Here is a 17,916-nt window from a genome sequence, read left to right on the forward strand (position 1 = left end):
GCTTAACAAAAATTAATTACAATTAAAGACATGAAAAAAAATCTCTATTGGGAATACAAGATATAAGGGCTGTCCAAATAATGCATTTGTAATTTTAAAACTTACAGAGGATACCGTTGTTTTTTGCATTCTCTTCTCTAGAAGGTTGAGTTTTGGGAATTTGCACCAAATGTGCTGGCTGAACAATTACGTGCTGGAAGACGCTTGTCGGAGTAGACGGATTGGTGGCCTCTGTGGTGGATGTCATTACAGCATTCGTAGGCGGCGGCTGATTCCTCTGCATGTCCATATGCACGGTCGTGTGCGTATTCACTTTATTCACCTATGGCACAAATACTAAGATGTCATCAACTTATTTATGTGGTATATGCGGTGTTCTACGAAGTGTTACGATCTTGTTTTTTAACATGTCTATAACTATAAATTGCTAACATTTATTCATTATGTACCGTGTCAACTTACAGGTTGCTGCAAAACAGAGAGTTTATCAATGTGGACGGATGAAACCGCGGATGATTGAGGTGGTTGTTGACACTGAACTTGATGCAATGTGGAAACCGGTAGTTGGGTCGGATGACTGATTAGGCCCTGTCGATACTTGTCGTCTTGATTGCTTATGTGCGCGCTCCCTGGCGCCGACATATCCATGCTGTTTTTTATCACGAGATACTTTTTTTCATGCTGCATCACGTAGATCGGCTGACCCTGTGACTGCGGTGACTGCGCGTAGTCGACTGGCTGTTCGAGCGATTTATGTACGAGCGTCAAGTTCTGCGGCACTGGGATAGCGGGCAGAGGCATGTGAGGCGAGAGCGGAGGTTTTATTAACTGCGAACTCTGCTCGGACATCTCGGTCTGATTGGGAAAATCGTTGTTCGACGTTAATGCGTGTTGTAAGATTATGTTTTGCTGTTGCTGCGCGATTGATGTCACGACCGAGGGATGTCTCGTCGATGGCGGACTTTGCTCCGACCACGACAAAGTTGGATTCTGTCCGGGTTGCATGCTGCGGCTCACCGGAGATATTCTTATCACGCTTGTCCCTAAACTGGTGGGAATAGCACCAGGTGTTGTGTGTATCGGGATCGGTCGATTTCTATCTACTCGATTTGGCTCGGGCTTTATCACTTGTTGTGGATACTGAACCAAAAAGTTGGACTGTGTAGGTGAATGTTTCCATTTTGCACCAGGTGAAATCAGCGGAGTCGCATGATGAGCGGGACTTGAGATGGGCATAAATACATTATTCTGATTGAGCCCTAACGGCGGCACCGGTGACTGGTTTATACATGGAGATATAGAAGACTGGCCCGTCGGTGATGAAAAGGCTGGCGTAGCCGATCTAGAACTTCCCAAAGACACTGTAATAAAAGAACATTTTAATCTCTACAAAGTTGTTACTAAATAAAAACATTTTATACATTATTAGAATATCGAAATCAATATAAATTTCGATTAAACAGATTATCGACAGCTATAAACGTATACATATAATATATTTTTTATTCAAGATAATCTAGAATAAAGCTCTAATCTTTTCTAAAAAATAAAATCAAGATTTTTATTTATTTATTTTTTTTAGTGAATATAAAGAGAAATATACATACCGAGCATATTAGCAGCTTCAGTTTCATCTTGATCGAATCTACCCGCTATTCTTCTGTCAACGTAATTTGGCGAGGTATCGGAATCTCTCGACGTTTCTTCGCCATCCATTTTACCACTGTAAAAAAAAAGAAAATAATTGTAAAATTGTATAATCTACAAAAGAAAATTTATATTAAGTGAGCATCGAGATAACGGATAATTTAGAGTGCGTTCGACTTAATGCTCGTAACAGTCTTGGAATCATTTCATCTTTGTTATTTGTCAAATGTTAAAGGAAATAACAAATAACGCTCACGAGCGTTGCGAGCGTTAAGTAGAACGCAGTCCTAGTGGTAAAATAAACAATATCAATCACTTGTCTAATGAAAAAACCGGTTTTCATTCCCTGCCTTTTCATATAATAATGAATTTTAAGGAAAAAAGAAAAAAACATTAATACTATAATTGGTCAACATTTATAACAGTATATATATATATATATATATATATTGTGATAGAAATAAAAGCCAAAACAAATCCCGAGATAGTTAGGTAAATACATTGTAATCCGTTCCTTCAAGAACGGAAATGTAAATAATAAAAATGAGAAGAAGCAAGCGTCGACGAAAGTGAATGTTCCAAGTATATGTTCATACCCAGGAAATGTGTTTGTTGGACCTCTAAGACCAGATCCTTTTAAACTAAGATGACGAGAACAGTATCCTCTTCGCTGACTTTCCTTGTTACAGTCCTTCTTACTACAAAGTCGACGCCATTGTTTCCCATTGTATTTCTTCCTTATTCCACTTGGTGTAACAACTATGTCGCCCTTTTTATATCTATGTGGCGTTGCTGCCTGAGATCTGTTTAACAAAAAGATTAGATTCGTGTACAATTATTGATAGAGAGTTTCGCTATTATATCAATTAATTTAACTCATGAAAAAATGATATTTAATATTATTATATTTAATAAAATTAATACCGTGGCGTAGCTGCTTGAGAGCGAGGCGTTATACTACGTTGTTCAACTAGGCTACTGGTACTTCCTCGGCTCTGCATGCTGCTTCTTTTGCTGCTCCCTGACAATTTTGCATCTGTCAGTTGAATATACCTGAATTACTATACTATTGTTTCGACTAAATTGCTCTTGTTAAAAGCCTTAGAGCTTTTCTTACTTACAATAAGAAGTATATTTCAGAGAAATATAAACAATATTTTAATAATTATTAAAATATAAATTTAAAAAATATCAATCTTGTCCGCGTTTACGCGCACGTATTAACAATATAACTGATATGTGATAGAGTAAAAATTTTATACTATATCCAACCTGCGTCTGAGGGAAATGTAATATCTTCTCTGTCTAAATCATCCTCGCTTTCTAAATCGTCATACGGCCGACTACCATTACTTAATGCCGTAGCAGAATGCGCAGGAGTGCCTAAAGTCATAAGAGGACTGGTACCGGTCGTTCTATAATAACTCGTGTCATTATGACTTGATATATGCGATGTGTGATGAGAAGTATGATGGATCTGCAAAATTGGCACTGCTGTCGGAGCTTCCGTGGTATTGCGATACCCGTGTTCTGATAAATTTCAAAAAGACAGACGTTACCACACTATAATAATCTTCTCGGAAAAATGTGATTGGTCTTATTGATTACATAAACAATTTGTTACCAATGTTTTCGACTCTTGTAGGATCACATTCTTCCAATCCCTCCTCCAACTCGTCCGCCCATGGAGGTTGTATTAGCCGCAAGTCTGCGCGTTTCACAACATAACTATCACTCTGATCGTCCTCCCGTGGTATTTTCACAATAAAACGATAAGGTTTCTTTAATATCTTGCACACTGTCCCTTTTACAAACACTTTAGTCGCGTCCACATGACTGTTCGCGGTCGGACATCTAATGCAAACCTTCGTATCTAGAGTTACTTGTCCCAGAGATGGGCTCGCATCTCCTATCACATCGTACCGTCTCGCACCCAGAACGTCACTATAACGCACTAGCTTCCTCTCGCCGTCGAACTCAATTAAAATCTCTCCGTGAACAACGTTACGTATAACACCCGGAAAATAATATGAATCCCTTAAAGCTAACACTCTATGATCGCGCCACTCACTGAGATCAATAGCAAGCCGAGGACGAGAACGTGAAGGTTCCTCACGAAGAGAATAATCCACCGCTGTGCTTTGAGGAGGTAACACTACTACCGAATGAGCAGAGGGTACCTGAACATAAGAAAAGACTACATGTACAACACATACTTTTGAGAAGTAATTTAAAATAAATTGTATTTAAAATAAATTGTATTGTATTTTATATGTAATTTTTTTATTATATATTAATTTTTTTTACGTAGATCTGTCATGTAAAAATATAAAATTATTTATAAAGAATTTATATAGGATTGAATTTTTTCTTATAAGAAATATCAATATTCTTAATTTTGTATATAATTATATATAATAAAACTTGTAGAAACATATATCAAAATTTTATTTCGTTAAATCCGATATTTGGATTGCTACATATGTAAATATGTTCTTTTATATATATATATATATATATATATATATATATATATATATATATAGATTTTCCATAAATATTACTGTAACATTAAACTTTTCATTAGAACTATCCAATTATCAACGTACTTGATAACAATCAGATTCCTGCTGTTGCGGCGACTGCCGACTGGTAATAGTTGGTAAATTGGATTGTTGGCTTAAAACTGGCTGGCTGCCGCAAAGCGGCATAGCTGTTGGCGCGCGTATATGGACCATATTGTTGATATTGCTAGTAACGTTGCTGGTCTTGTCCATCTCCTCAAGCTCGGATGGATCAAATTTTCGTTTTTTTGGAAGCTTTTTAGCGCTGATAGTGGGATCGGACGGGTCTCGTTGCGGGGGTGCAGGAGGCGGGGGTGGTTGTTCCGGGATAGGTTTCTCCTCAATCGAAGTGTTACCACCACCCCCGCCTGTCCCATATTGCCCGCTGCCGAGGCCATCTCGCTTCTCATGCATCTCAGGATGAGCAGTCAGCATCTTGACCACCTCACGCTGCTCTGAAGATATACATAAAGTGTCATAAATATCATTCATAATCAGGAAACAAGCCTTCAGCTAAATAAAAAGAATTTTTTTTCTTAGAAATAATATCAAACTAAAAATTTGTTCTTTGTAGCCGAACTGGCGCACACTCATTATAATTAAAATAAAATAGATGTGTATTTGATGAAGTTTAGCGAAAACAAGATAGAAGAAAGCTTTATAAGCAATCACACTAACGATTGAGATTGAGACTGGATTGAAATTTAACTATGTAATTAAAGCAAAATTTACTAAACTGATATTAGTTCATTTTTCTTCTGATTGGTCAAATTCCAATCCAATTTCAAACTCAATCGTTAATATGATTACGACTTTAGTGCAGTCTGCAAATGCAACATCGAACAAGTCTAATGTGGAGTTCAAATGTTTTAGTAAAATTAAATAATATGAAGAAAAAAGAATTTATTAGTGATAAAAATAGTGTATATTTATTATATACACGAAATGAATAGAATAAAATAAAATAATACAGTAATATTTTTCGAACGTTCCTTTCGTTTATCTATAAATCTTTCTTATAGGCCATAATTTATTTGTGCAATATATATATATATATTGATGATATGAATAATCGCAAATATTCAAGTTGGACAAAGTTATCAATCCAAACAGGAATCGAACTGGAAGAAAATAATTAGATTCGACCTCGGCTTGAATTTCGCAAGTGCCCGCGTTTTTAAATCGGAAATTCCATTTTATTTCCAAATCTTGTGTATTATTTATATTATCAGACTACAGACATTTATTAATCGTTTTATTTAACTCTACAATTGTACACAAAGATTTGTGAGATTCGCTGAAAATTTCCAGTCGCTAGCCATTTTTGAGAATATATTATTTAACCTTTTAACTTACAAATCGTATATATACGTCCTAAAAAAATAACGTTATTTGTACAATTATATATACATATACACTACAATAAAAAAAATTGCATTGATGCAAAATTTTGCAATTTTGCATTAATTAATCCACTTAAATTTTAATTTTACAATCATGTTCTATAATGTTTGACATTATCTTTTTGATAAAAATTTGTTAAAAAATATGCATATTTGACAAAGCTTTGTGTATCCCAGTATCTAAAATACCAAACATTGATTCTGAGGGATTCAGCGTATGGTGTGTATACATAACAATATAGTACGTAATCTTAAAAGTACGTGACTTATCTTTATCTATCAAAGAACTTCTCAAAGTCTCTCTCACAACTCCCCTCTACCCCCAAGAGATAATTCGAACAATAGAAAGTAATCAAAAAATCACAACTAACCGATATTTTTTGTGGTGTTACCGGACCGGATCATATAATATTTCGTCGTATTCGTATATCGTAGCGATAGCACGTGCGTTACGCGATAAACCTGACTCAATGTATACTCACAGTCCGTACAGTCGAGAGGAGGCTGCGTGCTGAAAGGAGAGCTGTAGCTGGGAGGGTGGTGACACCGGCTAGGTGCATACCTCAGCACCCGGCTGTCGGGGACAGGATGCGTCGAGTCTGGGCTCTCACGTCTTTGTCTCTCTCGCGACGGGGTTGTTGTACCCTCTCCCAACTCCAATTCTTCCTCCCAGCCCCAACTGCCGAGCATCCTCCTCCGAAAATTCTCTTTTTAGGCGGACACTCGTTGTCTCCTCTTTAATTGTTTCGCGTCTCCACTGAATATTCTGCAAAGAAAGAAAGACGCTGGCTTTAAGCTCGATCATCGACACAACTGTCTCTCCATACTTTCTCTCCACCCTTCTCAACTACAAGGTCGTTTTAGGTAACTACATGCAAGGATATCCATGACGTAGTATTGGTTTTCGACGAATTAGGCTGTTTCGTTGGTTTAGGTGGATTTAAAAGAATGATTGTGATTTTGTCCGGATAGTTACGATAATTAGATAATTTTTTTTTAAGTTTCAAAGTAACATAATACCTATCTGTATAATAAAATAATTTTAACAAAAAATAAAATCGATTTTGTGCTTGCAGTAACATTTGGAAAATAATTTTTCAGTGATTTTAATAACTTCATTGCAATAATTTTCTAACGTAACCACGCGCACACGTTATGTAGAATTCACACAATGTGTCCACCATCCGATATACGACGATACGATGTTCAATAGGAGATTCTCTTTTTAGGATTTCTACATAGCAACACCTTATCTCCAACACATTCTCTGAAGACTGAAACATATTTTTCTATTGAATATCAGACGTCGTATATCGGAGATGTCAGACACAGTGTGAATCCTGCATTATGGTCCGTTTGAAATCGATTAGACTTTGGAAGGCACTAAGAATTTAAGTCGCAACCCATAAACAAATCTACCAATCGCAGTCGAGCATTTTCCTCAATCTTTTCCTTGAGCATACCTTCCCATGGAAACGCTCGACTGCGATTGGTCAATTCTCTCGTTTACCGTTCGAGTTTTTTCGTGTGTCTTTGGCTTTGAACTATTGGCCTTGAACAAGTTCGAACAGGTATAAGCGCATTATATGATCTTCGTCATTGTTGAAAGAAGAGAAATTCAAGGAAATATATGCGCAGGAAAAAACTGAAAAAGATACGAATAACGAAAACGTAAAAAAATTAAATAAAGTAATTATATCTTTGAAATATGCGAGTTTTTCAATATTGCAGTGAAAGAGAAAAGAACAGCCGCAGTGATTTCATCGTAATATAAACGAATGAATGACCAATATGGTAGATTAAATGAACGACATAAGTCGAACGCGAATGGGTAGTAAGAATTTGATATGGAGCCGATAATCATGAATAAGACAAAAGAACGCGCGACGAGATAAATGATAAGAAGTGTAGAAAGATCCGAGATGAAGTGAGACAAGGTCCTTCCCGCGCCACGATCATCAATCGGAAATCACGCGTAACTACGATTTCGATTACTACATTCTGCTCGATTACTAGGTAAATATTAAGTACTTGTAAAATTCGAGGCCGAGCATCTTCAAACTTTATTATCAACAAATTCGATAACTCGATCATACGTTAAATGTCGGCAATTCAGATACTTCATACATGGGACATTAAAGAATTCTAGCAAAAGAATCAGTTGGAAAATTTTCTTTGTCACTAATTAATGATTTTTATTTATTTAGGAAAAAGAGATAATTATAAAAATAAGAGAAAATATTTATTAAAATAGGAAGATTTCTCAATTATTAATTTATAAGTATACCTATATTTATAAAGAATTGAAGAAGATCGTAATAATCTATCTTTTCAAGAATTATGATTTTGCGATTCAGGAGATCGCGCGCAAACATTTACAAAGAAGCAGAATTATAACATATGATCTATAATCTATAAAATTCTGATCGAGGGTGATTAAGTGTTTTTCGGCTAGCTTTTATATTAGAAATATAAGGTATATATTATTAGTTCAAAAAGCAACATTTCAATTTTTAAATATTGTATATTAACTGAATGTCTCTTTCTCTTTCTCCCCCCCCCCTCTCTCCTACCTCCCCTCTCTCTTCTTTTCTTCCTCCTTTCGTGTCCACTCGATAGTATAAATAAGGGACTAAGAGAGAAAATGCATCAAGTTTACTGCTCCCTCCCTTGGGTCTGACTCACGACTCGTCCCCGACTCACCCGCCTATACCCAAGAGAGAGAATCTGCCATTGTGTATCGTGTCCGCTCGTTCGTTCCTGCTATCCCCTTCCCACATCTTCTCCCGCTACCCAGGCACCCTTTCTTCGCGAGAACGAGTTGCTCCGCGGGTGCAGACGCTTGCAGGTATACTATAAGGATATACTCTTTAGCGCACAAATCAAAAGACACGGTCGTGTCTTTTGATTTGTGCACTACGAATGTCTAACTTCGAGAAACTTGACAAGAAGTCGCGAAATGATAACACGCGTCTTTTAATTTATGGGCGATAAAAATGTGGATGAGAAACCTGCCGAGTTTGACAAGCATCTCACTGCATATTGCAATCTTTACAGCTTTTGTTGTATCATATATTAATTGCCATACATTTTATATTTCACGTCTTATAATGCAATTTTTAATTATATATTTTTTATATCTTACAATATAGTCAGAATTCGTTTAAAATTCTGTATTTTCCATAGTATTTATCGTAAATTTTATATTTTGCACTGTATACATTGCAAGATTAATTTAATATTTCACATCTCGTAACGGAGTTGTTATATATATATATATATATCTCATATTTCGTATAGTTATTATTAACCTGGTCACATTTCATAATATCGATATTAATTCACAATATATAACTTAAATTTTGTATGTTACCAAGAAACATAATAAAATAATTAACACAATGTGTAACAGCATATGACAGTGCCCATCTATAAAAATATCAAAATTACAGCAATAGATTAAAACAATTTGCTAATCACTCATAAATTGATAAAACTTTTTTACTATTATAACTTTAGCGTGACTTCCTCATAAGTTTGTCGCCGCCGAAAATATCATCGTATAACAAAAGCAGCACAAGATTATAATGGGAGTTTTACGTTACAGAATTCTATATAATATTTCTAACAAAAATACAATAGACATTTGAAAAGAATGAAACTAACGCGGCGTTCTTTCATATAGATCAAACATGAAAGAAATAGAGAGGCCTTAACCAAAGTTCGAGAAAATGTCTCATCGCTCGGAAATTTTATTTTTTGCGCCGCTTATACTAAACTATTTGTTTAAAGATATAACCTAGAGAAGACTACTATGTCGTTATATAAATGTTATTCGATAAAAATATGCATTATTCCCTAAATTGTTTTGTCACCAAGACATTGATTTTTTTTTTCGTTTTAAGAAACACCGAATGGAGAACACGAAAGGAGGAAGAAAAAAAGATATTGGGACAGTGTCAGTTGGCAGAGTACATTGTAGAAAAAGAAATAATCAACGACAGTAGTATCACCAACGATTCTATTGATCATCGTGAATGGGGATTTTAAGAAAACTTTCTTTTCTCTTGATGGAAATTTTTGGCAAATTGTAACGTGTGCTTTAATTTTTTCTCCCACCTACTCAATGAAATGGAATGTACTTTGTGTTAAGAAAACACCCCGTAATAACGGAATATGAATCCGACTATTAGAAGCTCCAACGATACGGTTCTTGGCCAGAAGCGTAAATCAGACACCTGCCGGCGCTGGTGTTTGACGTGGTATTTCTACAATATTACTAGATGGCCAGGTAGAAGGGCAGATTTTGCGACCCATACACTTCCCGTAAGAATTCCCATTTTAACATTCGAGTACTGTCATTGTGTCGTTTCGACAGATTTTATACCTGCAACGTCTTAAGAAAGAAAAATGCTAAATCCTTAATAGGAACCTTATTAAATTTCGCCTTGACAACTCAAAGAGGCTATCTGATCGTATTAAAATTTGAATTTGAAGTCAGGTTTTTTGCTAACAAATTTTGTTCGGCTAAAAATATTGTTTCTTTTTTCATAATTTCTTAATATTTTATATCTTATAATAAGTTATCTTGAAAACTATTTAACCTTGATAAATTAATCTTGACAAATCGTAAAATTAATACTGCTTTAGAAATTTTCACTTTAAATTTAATCAACGTAAAACTTATTTGTATATTTTTTAAATATATTCCGAAATACGTTCCGAAATTTGTGTCTACAATCTACATATACTTTTTATTATAAAATTAGATTTATTAAAGGATTACGTTTTCGATAGCTTCAATATTATATGATCACATATACTTTTTTATCTAAACAAGTCAATTCAACTTTAACATTATCACAACGTGGCTTTGTATTTTTCGTAACATTTTACAATGTCAAAAATATTAATAATTTATTTTTCATAGCGTCGTCCATTTTATGTACAACAATCTATGTCTAGCGACGTGTCCCTTTTACATCCCAAATGTATCATGAAAATTTATTAGAAATTGTTAGAATTAATTTCTAGTATTACGCGCCCTGTATAGGCAGGAAGCATAATGTCAAATATAAAAATAATAATTAATGTGAACATATACAAATATCCTTATTATCAAATTAATTATAACATAGTGAACAAAATGGATCGCGCATCTCAATTAAAATTACGCTCATTTTAAATGACCGTATATATATCTTCTACAGCATATTTATTTTCATGACGCAGACACAGTTTTAATATCAGATGCGATTTTATCTGAGATAAAAATATTGCATTAAACGTGTTGATTAAGTGTATATATAAATCGATCGCTATATAATTTTTAGAATTTTAACCCGCGGTATAGAAGTGTTGTCTTACAAATATGTACATTTATAAGTATACCTATCTATCATGCGCGAGAACGATATGGAATTGGATATGTTCAGCGGGTAAATGTGCGATGAGAACGCGAAATGCTGCAGCGCACGTACGATTCCGTGAATCAAGCCGCAACTTTGCGGCGACGCGCACCATATGCATAATAGTAGTTTGTTCCGTCGCGTCGGCGAGTTTTCGTACGATCGCCCGTGCGCCGTACGCCGTTGCCGCCATGCGCGAACAACGCTCGCGCCTACATAAATACGGCGCGACTTCCGGCGTGTACCATAGATAATGGTATCGCCGCAATGCACGTCTCGTTAGAAAAATTACAGACACCGTTCCCCGTGACACGCACAACGCCGTCTCATATTCAATTACTGGCAAGATTTCTCGTCGCTTTATCTGCGCGCATAGGACAAGCCAAAAGGAATGCAACGATCAAAAACAACACACAAATTCACCTACGACATCTACATGATTTTACATTGCGTTTCTTCTTAATTTTAAATTTAGAAATTTAATTCGCTGAATGCAACTCCAACAATCTACTCAATTTAATTAATAAATAATTTAATTTCCGAAGTAAATTACGAAGACATGAGGAGTATACTTTTCAATTAGTATAAATTTGGCTTTTCGGCACATAGTTATTGCGAATTTTGGAAAACGACAAGGTCTATAAAAATTATAAAAGCACATTAAAAATTGCAGATTGCCTAAAGTCTACACATTAAAAGTAGAAGGTGTAAAGAGACACCTGCTGTTTGCAATCCTATATCTTAAATCGCAATTATTAAATTTCTTAAAGAGTCAAGTTACGTACCATTACTGGTATATACTCTCTTCTTCCATACACATTTTATACTTTCCCCGCAGAATAAGAGCACTTTGACGGGGTGACGCGACAGGGAAAGTGATGTGTTCGACGCATTAAGTGACATTTATAACGATTTGAGCGAGGCATCGATGAATTTCCAGGCTCATTACGGCGTGACATTGCCCTTTAACGTTCCATCGTTATACGTGTACACACGATTCACACATTGTATTCTCGTGTGTGCCACGTGTGTACGTATGTGTACACATGCATTTGTATTGTACATCACATAAATCTTTACGTATCGAGACAAAGAAGTAAGATGTGAGACTCGAGTATAGCAAGTATTAAATCGTTAAAGTCACTTTACAATTCACGTCTCATGGAATTTTTTAAGCCTGTGGTATAAATGAATAATTACTATCAGTATAGTAATATACAAACAAAAAAGAAAGCAAGGTTTTAAATAAAATGTTCATATATGACCAAAGTTCTTGCCACATAAATCTTTAATAAACTTGCAAATGGAATCGATATGAACTTTGTAGAATCAGAAGTTTAGTTTATGACATCTGCTGCAGGTTAATCGAGTCTTTATGTATAAAGAAAGAAAAGGACCGTGGATAAGAATTCCAAAACCTTGAAACTGGAATCGAGCGCAACTAAACTTTGACAACGATTTAATACTGGCGATTACAAATCGCACGTGCACGCCATTCATTGCCGATCTCGGCAGTGGCTGAAAACGAAAGCGACCGTCTCCCAGTGATAATAGTCATTACTCGGAAGGGGAGAGTGCACTCGAGCCGCTGCACGAGGTGGCCGCAAATTATTCACACACGTTTATGTAACATAAAAGCGGAGGCTCTTAAGGGCTGTTTTACAGCACACAAATCGCAATCGAGATACACGCGAATCTCTCCATAAACAGATTGACCGATGCCTAATAGTACCATCACACGCTCGCTTATATATAGCGTCATATTCCATAGCGGAGAGAGAGAGAGAGAGAGAGAGAGAGAGTGTGTGTGTGTGTGTGTGTGTGTGTGAAAGAGAGGACACAAAACGTCGACTGAAGGCGCGTTCGGAGAGCACGCTATTGCGTTATTCTATCCTTGTTTCATGTCTAATAAATGATAAAGATAGAATGACGCGACAGCACTGACAGCGTGTTCCCCGAATGCGCCTCGAATGTTACATATTGGTCGTGTATCACATATACACTGCACACAACTGTGCGTTTCTCTGATGCGTCGCACACCGGATGACCGTCGAAATATACTTTTCAAACATCAAATTACGACTGATATACCGCAAATTATAATTAAAAAAAATAATTTTAATATCGAATACTTCTACCTTCTTGGCAAATTCGTAAAATATATGATGAAAAATAGATCAGAATTTCAATTCGACGAACATTAAAATAGGCGTAATTCCCTATTACATGTCTCTATAAAAAAATTTATTTCCTTTTATTCGTAGCCATCTCAGTGGATAAATTTTCGTTAAAATTACGAGGGAATTACCGAAAAAACGAGGGAACTTTTAGACATATTGCAAGATCGTTCTCGAAGACGAATAATAGCGCTGTCCTAATATCTTTACGAGATTTATCGTGTTGCACAGAGAAGCGCACGCGCGCAAACATATGTGTATGCACGGTAGTGCATGCAAGATCGCGTGAAACGGATTTCAAAACAACGAAACACATTGGACGCAAGTTTAGCGCCCGGAATAATGACGCGCTATGAAGAAATAAAGTTCACACGCTTGTGCAACCGCGGATGCACCCAACAGTAAACGCTTGAATCGTTCGAAGCGTAGCTCTAAGTCGCAAAAGAAAGAAAAAAAGAAGAGTTTTTCTGGTATCCGATTCTTAAAAAAAAAAAAATTTGCAATTGCCAAAAGTGTGTCAAGAATGTGGAATAATGTTAAACAAATAATTAAACGATTTCGAGTACGCCCCGTTTTGCGCTAACCCTGATTATAATTTTATCCTTAACATTCAAAGAAATAGTATTAACATTTCAAATATTTAAAGAAAACCTCAACTATGTATCATGAAATTGTGGTTTAAAAAATATTATAATACCAAATATATACTATAAGAAAAAATAGTTTCTAATTCTAATGTTGAGTGTTCATAGTAAATATAGCTATAGGAAGAATATTGATGTAAAAAATAATTGTATTAATGAAAAATTATTTTCATACAAAAAGTGTATCATAATCGTTTTTTCGAATGGATCCTTCTAGATATGCACTCCAAACTATCCTTAGTTCCGTGGGCTAATCCTCGAGGTTTTACACCGCGTGACCACGTGTGTCACAACACGTATGCAACATGCACATAACTCTGTATCGTACGCAACATCGCGATCAACGTGTGTGCACGCGTGCACGTCGATTGTACAAAGAAAAGAAGGAAAAAAATGGGCGAAGAAAGAGAATGTACGCATGTCAATATTTATTATAATGTCGCCAAGTTAGACTATAATATGAAAACTACACGGAATGTCGTATGCAAGATTGCTTTTCTTTTCCAAGGTAAAATAAAGAGGAAATAAAAAATCTCAAAGTGTTCAATTTAGAACTGTCATAAGAAGATCAACTCTGAATGTCTACTTGTTTCCGTCACATTTATGAGGGCTTTCAACGTGATTAAAATTAAATATACCATAATAAATTTATTCATCTAAAAAATTTGTTTTTTTCAAGTACGGCAATGACTTTATCTTTATCTATTTTAGATTTTCAGCAATAGTATTTATCTATTTACTAATAAGCAAATAACTTTCAAGTTAAAAGATTTTCAGAAAAAATATTGTTAAGAGGGCTTATAAGGGTGATACTGTATATCTAGAAACTGGAAAAATATGAGGATAGAGCAAACAAAAGTGAAAGTGCAACAAAAGAAAATAGATTTACCTAGCATAAACTGCACGTGTGTTAAACATGTTATTTGCCTATACAATGTAAGTGCAAAGAAAATTATGAATTAAAAATTTAGAATAAATTTAAAGACGCAAGTAGTCGATTCCGTCATTTTAAACTTAATGATTAGCTAATTACGAAACAAAGTGTAACTTTACATTAAGTACGATACAAAAATGTAAGGTTTGTTCTGTTACATTTATCGAAAATGCTTGTGACATCGTGACAGTTAATCGTTTTTTTATACGATTATTGAGCCGTGTATACCAGTCGTGTAGTTATATAAGACGAATGTAACGAAACACTCTCGATATTCCATTATCTTATTCTGGCATTATTTATATATAAAAAACGTACATGTACATATAAATAATAACACGACGTTTTATTTGTACACAACGCGTGCCGACAAACTTCCTAGCGCAAGAAGATTCAAGGATTCCGAAGAAGATCGAGTCCGTGTGTCTGTCACATTGGTAACGAAAAAAAAACTAATTAACATCGTAAATTAGCTACGTAAGTGCTAATTCACGATGTCAACGAGCGCCGAAATCTCGAACGCAAATCTCGGATCTTCCTGATTACTATTAATCTCGCCACTCGTACAAACACACTAATCATTATTTTCGACAGTATTAATCGAATGTAATCGATTAGTAATACGTATTCAGGATTTACTCTCCGGAAGAAATAACACGCGCTCGTTACGTTTACCCGTGCTGATAACGGCGCGCAGCGAGAACCGATAACGATTATCATATACGTAAATACCTTTGTAAACCACGATTTATTCTGCATAGAAACGAGATGAGGTAGCGAAAAATAGAAGAGAAAGAGGAAAGGGAATCGTTTGTGTAAAGTTTTTTGTATGAAGCTGATGTATCTCATAATTTCGTGGACTACTGACAATGAGAATTATGTTTTTACTTTTAATAGAGTTCTAGAATGGTTGACAAGTGAATAAATATTCTGGAATTCATTAAAGGAAATGTCTTAGAACAAACTGAGACTCTGCAGGAGTTTCCTTAGACATTGATAATTTCAAAAAGAGTTCTATCTTTTAAAGGAAAAGAAACGAAAAGAAATAAATTTACCAAAATGATAAAAAAAAAACTCTTACGTTTATCGTAAAGCGATTCCCGTATAAAATGAGAGTTTCGTAGCAATCTATTGGCATTGTAACAGAAGTGCTGGCAATAAATAATAAACTTTAAAAAATAGCTTTCAGACAATTTATGACGTTCCAAAGAGGCGCATTTCCAGTATCAAGACTTTTCTGTCCCAAACATGCCAAGATACTGAGCACGAAACAGACATATTCTAGATCGTGGATAGACGCGTGATAACGCAATGAAATAATAAACATGGATTCACGCCTTGAAAAATCATTGAAAAAGAACAAAAAGCGTCTGTCATCGTAACCTGTACTATGCAAAAATCGCACATTTTTTTGTGGATCATCGGAATCGCCGAACTGCTTCCCGTTTCAAAGCGCGACGTAGTCTCATAAATTTGCAAATTATATAAAAGCTCTATAAAAAGAAAGAATTAATTCCACGTTTTTCTAATGTATTATTACACGAGACACAGATTATTTCACTGATCAAAACGCGCGACTGTCCGCTGACAAACGGAGTAATTCGTCTAAATTGACATAAAACGCGAAATAATTTTATACGATTCGTATTTTTAACTTTTCATTATTTCAGCTTTCGGTAACGTATAAATTGACGCGATTAAACTCAGGTAGGAAATTTATTGATTATCTCTCATGCGTCATTGCAGAATTTATACAGCAAATACGGGGATATGTCAATTTTCTCACTAATGAAAATTGAATTTAACGAAGGATTCCGCATAACTTTCCTGCAGAAGTTTATATTCAGAATTAAGATTCGATAAGGTTGCGCTTGGATTGGGCGTAAAAAGATTGCATCTCACAAGACAATATATCCTATACACAATTAAATCCATGTGAAATTATTCTACGCTGCGAGATTATTCGCTATCGGAAAGCGGCACACGCTTCTTACGCGATACCATGTGTTCCAATATTGGCACGCCAATATTCGCGATCGTGTCGCACAGCTCCAAATCGTAGATCGTGCGCGATCGGCTCGCTTGAATTACACAACGGCCGGCTTACCGTTTAACAATTAGAGCAGATAACGCAACTTCAGTCATAAACATAAATCTGTATTGGTATACGCGTAATAACCGATAAACGTTCACGCGTGAGGCGCGCGCAAAACGATCGCCATCTTTATTACGACGTCATCGTATATCTCTCTTCTTTTCCGCGAATTTAAAATCAACGATATCAAATCTGCAGCGACACTTCATCTCTTTACACGCCATACACATAATTAGAATATGTCTCTTACGTATCATGGCAGAATATATTTCACAAGAAATCTATTACAATAAACGAGAATTGAAAATAATATCTCAAATTTGTACTCTAGTATGAGTTGTCATTTTATACATTTCTTTGAAGAATTTCTGAGCAAGCCAATTTTAGTTAGGATTGCTTGTCTATTTTAAAGATTATCATTCACCCAAAAACTTGAGTCATCGTTAGTTTCTTTTTATTTACTGCAAGTAATCTATCTAGACCTTATATCTTTTCACACAAAACATTAAATACGTATTTGGGCAATAAGTAGCCGTCCGGTAAAGTCCAGTAAAATATTAAACCTGCAGTGTCTGATAAATCTGATCAGGCAAATCTATGGACCCGACTATGAATATTCGATCGTTCCTTTGGTTGGAGAAGAAGAAGAGGAAGAACGGAAGAGTGAGCCACGCGCGCGTATAGATGTATACTATACATGCGCGCGCGTGCGGCGTCATAATCTTATCGTCGATCGCAAGTGATTCAACTTTGAACTTTCTGTCGGCCATCGGACGAAAATACACCCGTGGATTCGACTATCGAGGTGGCACGGTTCGATTTGGGTACGCGAATAACACCATCACGACGGGATATTTTCGCGAACCCCGAAGGAACATTTTTCCAATTCTTCCAATTCTTCAATTCGATCGAGATCACCATCAAGAAAACAGCGAACAAAGACGATTAATAAGACGATTTCATCAGCGCTGCTCTATTATACAGTTACAATTATATCTTTGACGGAGATAACTCAAAAGAGAGAGAGAGAGAGAGAGAGAGAGA

General features: G+C 35.6%; 1 protein-coding gene across 10 annotated transcripts in view; it reads right to left on the reverse strand.

Annotated features, from left to right (window-relative positions):
* The window catches only part of LOC105459116 (protein capicua homolog), a 46,094-nt gene that overhangs the window by 7,006 nt on the left and 21,172 nt on the right, over positions 1 to 17,916 (reverse strand). For 8 of the 10 annotated variants that reach the window (XM_011704855.1, XM_011704856.1, XM_011704854.1 and 5 more), the window contains 9 exons: positions 6,097 to 6,380; positions 4,257 to 4,661; positions 3,272 to 3,827; positions 2,920 to 3,177; positions 2,572 to 2,683; positions 2,244 to 2,450; positions 1,608 to 1,723; positions 463 to 1,361; positions 106 to 322 (listed from right to left, as the gene is read on the reverse strand). In XM_011704855.1, coding sequence (XP_011703157.1) covers positions 106 to 322; positions 463 to 1,361; positions 1,608 to 1,723; positions 2,244 to 2,450; positions 2,572 to 2,683; positions 2,920 to 3,177; positions 3,272 to 3,827; positions 4,257 to 4,661; positions 6,097 to 6,174 — 2,848 coding nt within the window. In that variant the 5' untranslated portion in view covers positions 6,175 to 6,380. Of the gene's footprint in view, positions 1 to 105; positions 323 to 462; positions 1,362 to 1,607; positions 1,724 to 2,243; positions 2,451 to 2,571; positions 2,684 to 2,919; positions 3,178 to 3,271; positions 3,828 to 4,256; positions 4,667 to 6,096; positions 6,381 to 17,916 lie in introns of those variants that run through there. The other 2 variants (XM_011704857.1, XM_011704862.1) reach the window with 2 other exon arrangements.

The sequence above is a fragment of the Wasmannia auropunctata genome, unplaced genomic scaffold (genome assembly GCF_000956235.1).
Source record: "Wasmannia auropunctata unplaced genomic scaffold, wasmannia.A_1.0 LD334208.1, whole genome shotgun sequence".
Classification (NCBI taxonomy): Eukaryota; Metazoa; Arthropoda; class Insecta; order Hymenoptera; family Formicidae; genus Wasmannia; species Wasmannia auropunctata.